The sequence below is a fragment of the Charadrius vociferus genome, unplaced genomic scaffold (genome assembly GCF_000708025.1).
Source record: "Charadrius vociferus isolate BGI_N301 unplaced genomic scaffold, ASM70802v2 scaffold41, whole genome shotgun sequence".
In the NCBI taxonomy this organism is placed as follows: Eukaryota; Metazoa; Chordata; class Aves; order Charadriiformes; family Charadriidae; genus Charadrius; species Charadrius vociferus.
In genome coordinates, this window is record NW_009647013.1 from 1,487,200 (window position 1) to 1,488,277 (window position 1,078).

At 64.7% G+C, this 1,078-nt stretch overlaps 1 protein-coding gene across 1 annotated transcript in view; it reads left to right on the forward strand.

Annotated features, from left to right (window-relative positions):
* Window positions 1-1,078, forward strand: part of EPHX2 (epoxide hydrolase 2, cytoplasmic) — a 50,925-nt gene that overhangs the window by 7,050 nt on the left and 42,797 nt on the right. The window contains exon 9 of the mRNA XM_009895470.1: window positions 326-429. Coding sequence (XP_009893772.1) covers window positions 326-429 — 104 coding nt within the window. The remainder of the gene's footprint in view (window positions 1-325; window positions 430-1,078) is intronic.

Below are 1,078 nucleotides of genomic sequence, written 5' to 3' on the forward strand. Positions count from 1 at the left end.
CCTTCCAGGAGCCGGTGAGTCCTGCACCCCGATTTTTATCCTCCACCCCTCTTTTGGGACTTAAACCCCACCCCCCGAGCATGGGGATGTGCCCACCTCGGGGTCTACAGCTCACGGCTGGGCATCTCCTGCCCCATAGCCGGGGTACCACGCCGTGGGGCTCTTAGTGTCACCCCATCTGCAAACGGTTGAACTCTGGCAAACCCCGTCCCCAGCCCCAACCTGAGCCCCGAGGGGGTGGCAGGATCCGGCCCCCGGGGTGGGTCGGGGGTCCCTTCGGAGGGTTGGCATCACCCGCGGTGCTTCGTCCCCCCGCCCCATGCAGGGTGTCGCAGAAGCGGAGCTGGAGAAGGACCTCGGCCGTACCCTGAAGGTGCTGATCCGCTCCACGCGTCAGGAGGTAGGTGTGGGGCTGAGAGTGGACCTGGGGTGGGAGCAGAAGACTTCACAGCCTGCCCGTGACCAGCACAGCCTCTCTGAGCCCTGCTAGCCTTGTTGGGGCTCGGACAAGTACCTCCATCCTGCCTGCGGCACCCTCTCCCCTCCCACCTCGCCCGTGCCAGGAGCCAAAATTTGCAGTGACCCACAGTGCCCCACAGGCCCCCTCCCCCCGGTGTCTGCCATCCTTTTGCTGCCTGTCTGTGGCAGAGTCTGCATTCCCTCAAGCCATCAGTAGGGACCAGAGTGAACGCATCCTTGTGAGCAGCAGCACAGGGCCTGCACCTCTCTAGCACTTGAAGCTGACCCTGAGTAGGGATTGAGAAGACCTCTAGAAAGCTGTGCTGCCTCGAGGAGGGACAGCCCAGCTCGGGGAACAGCAGATTTGTGGGGTGGCTGTCTCGGTGCAGCCCGGCAGGGACTCCTGCTCTCCCCGTGCCCTCGCAGTGCCAGTGCTGCTCGCTTCCTCGACCCCTGCAAATGTTAATGTCTCGCTTTAGGGGGGGGGGAAACCTTTGCAGTTTAAAATAACAGCGCCCCTGGAATGCGCGGGAAGCCGTGCCTTGCCGGCAGCGTCTTTCTGCCAGCCCCGCTGGCTGCGCCCCCCTCCCCCGCCCGGGGCTGCGCGGCGCGTTCCCGG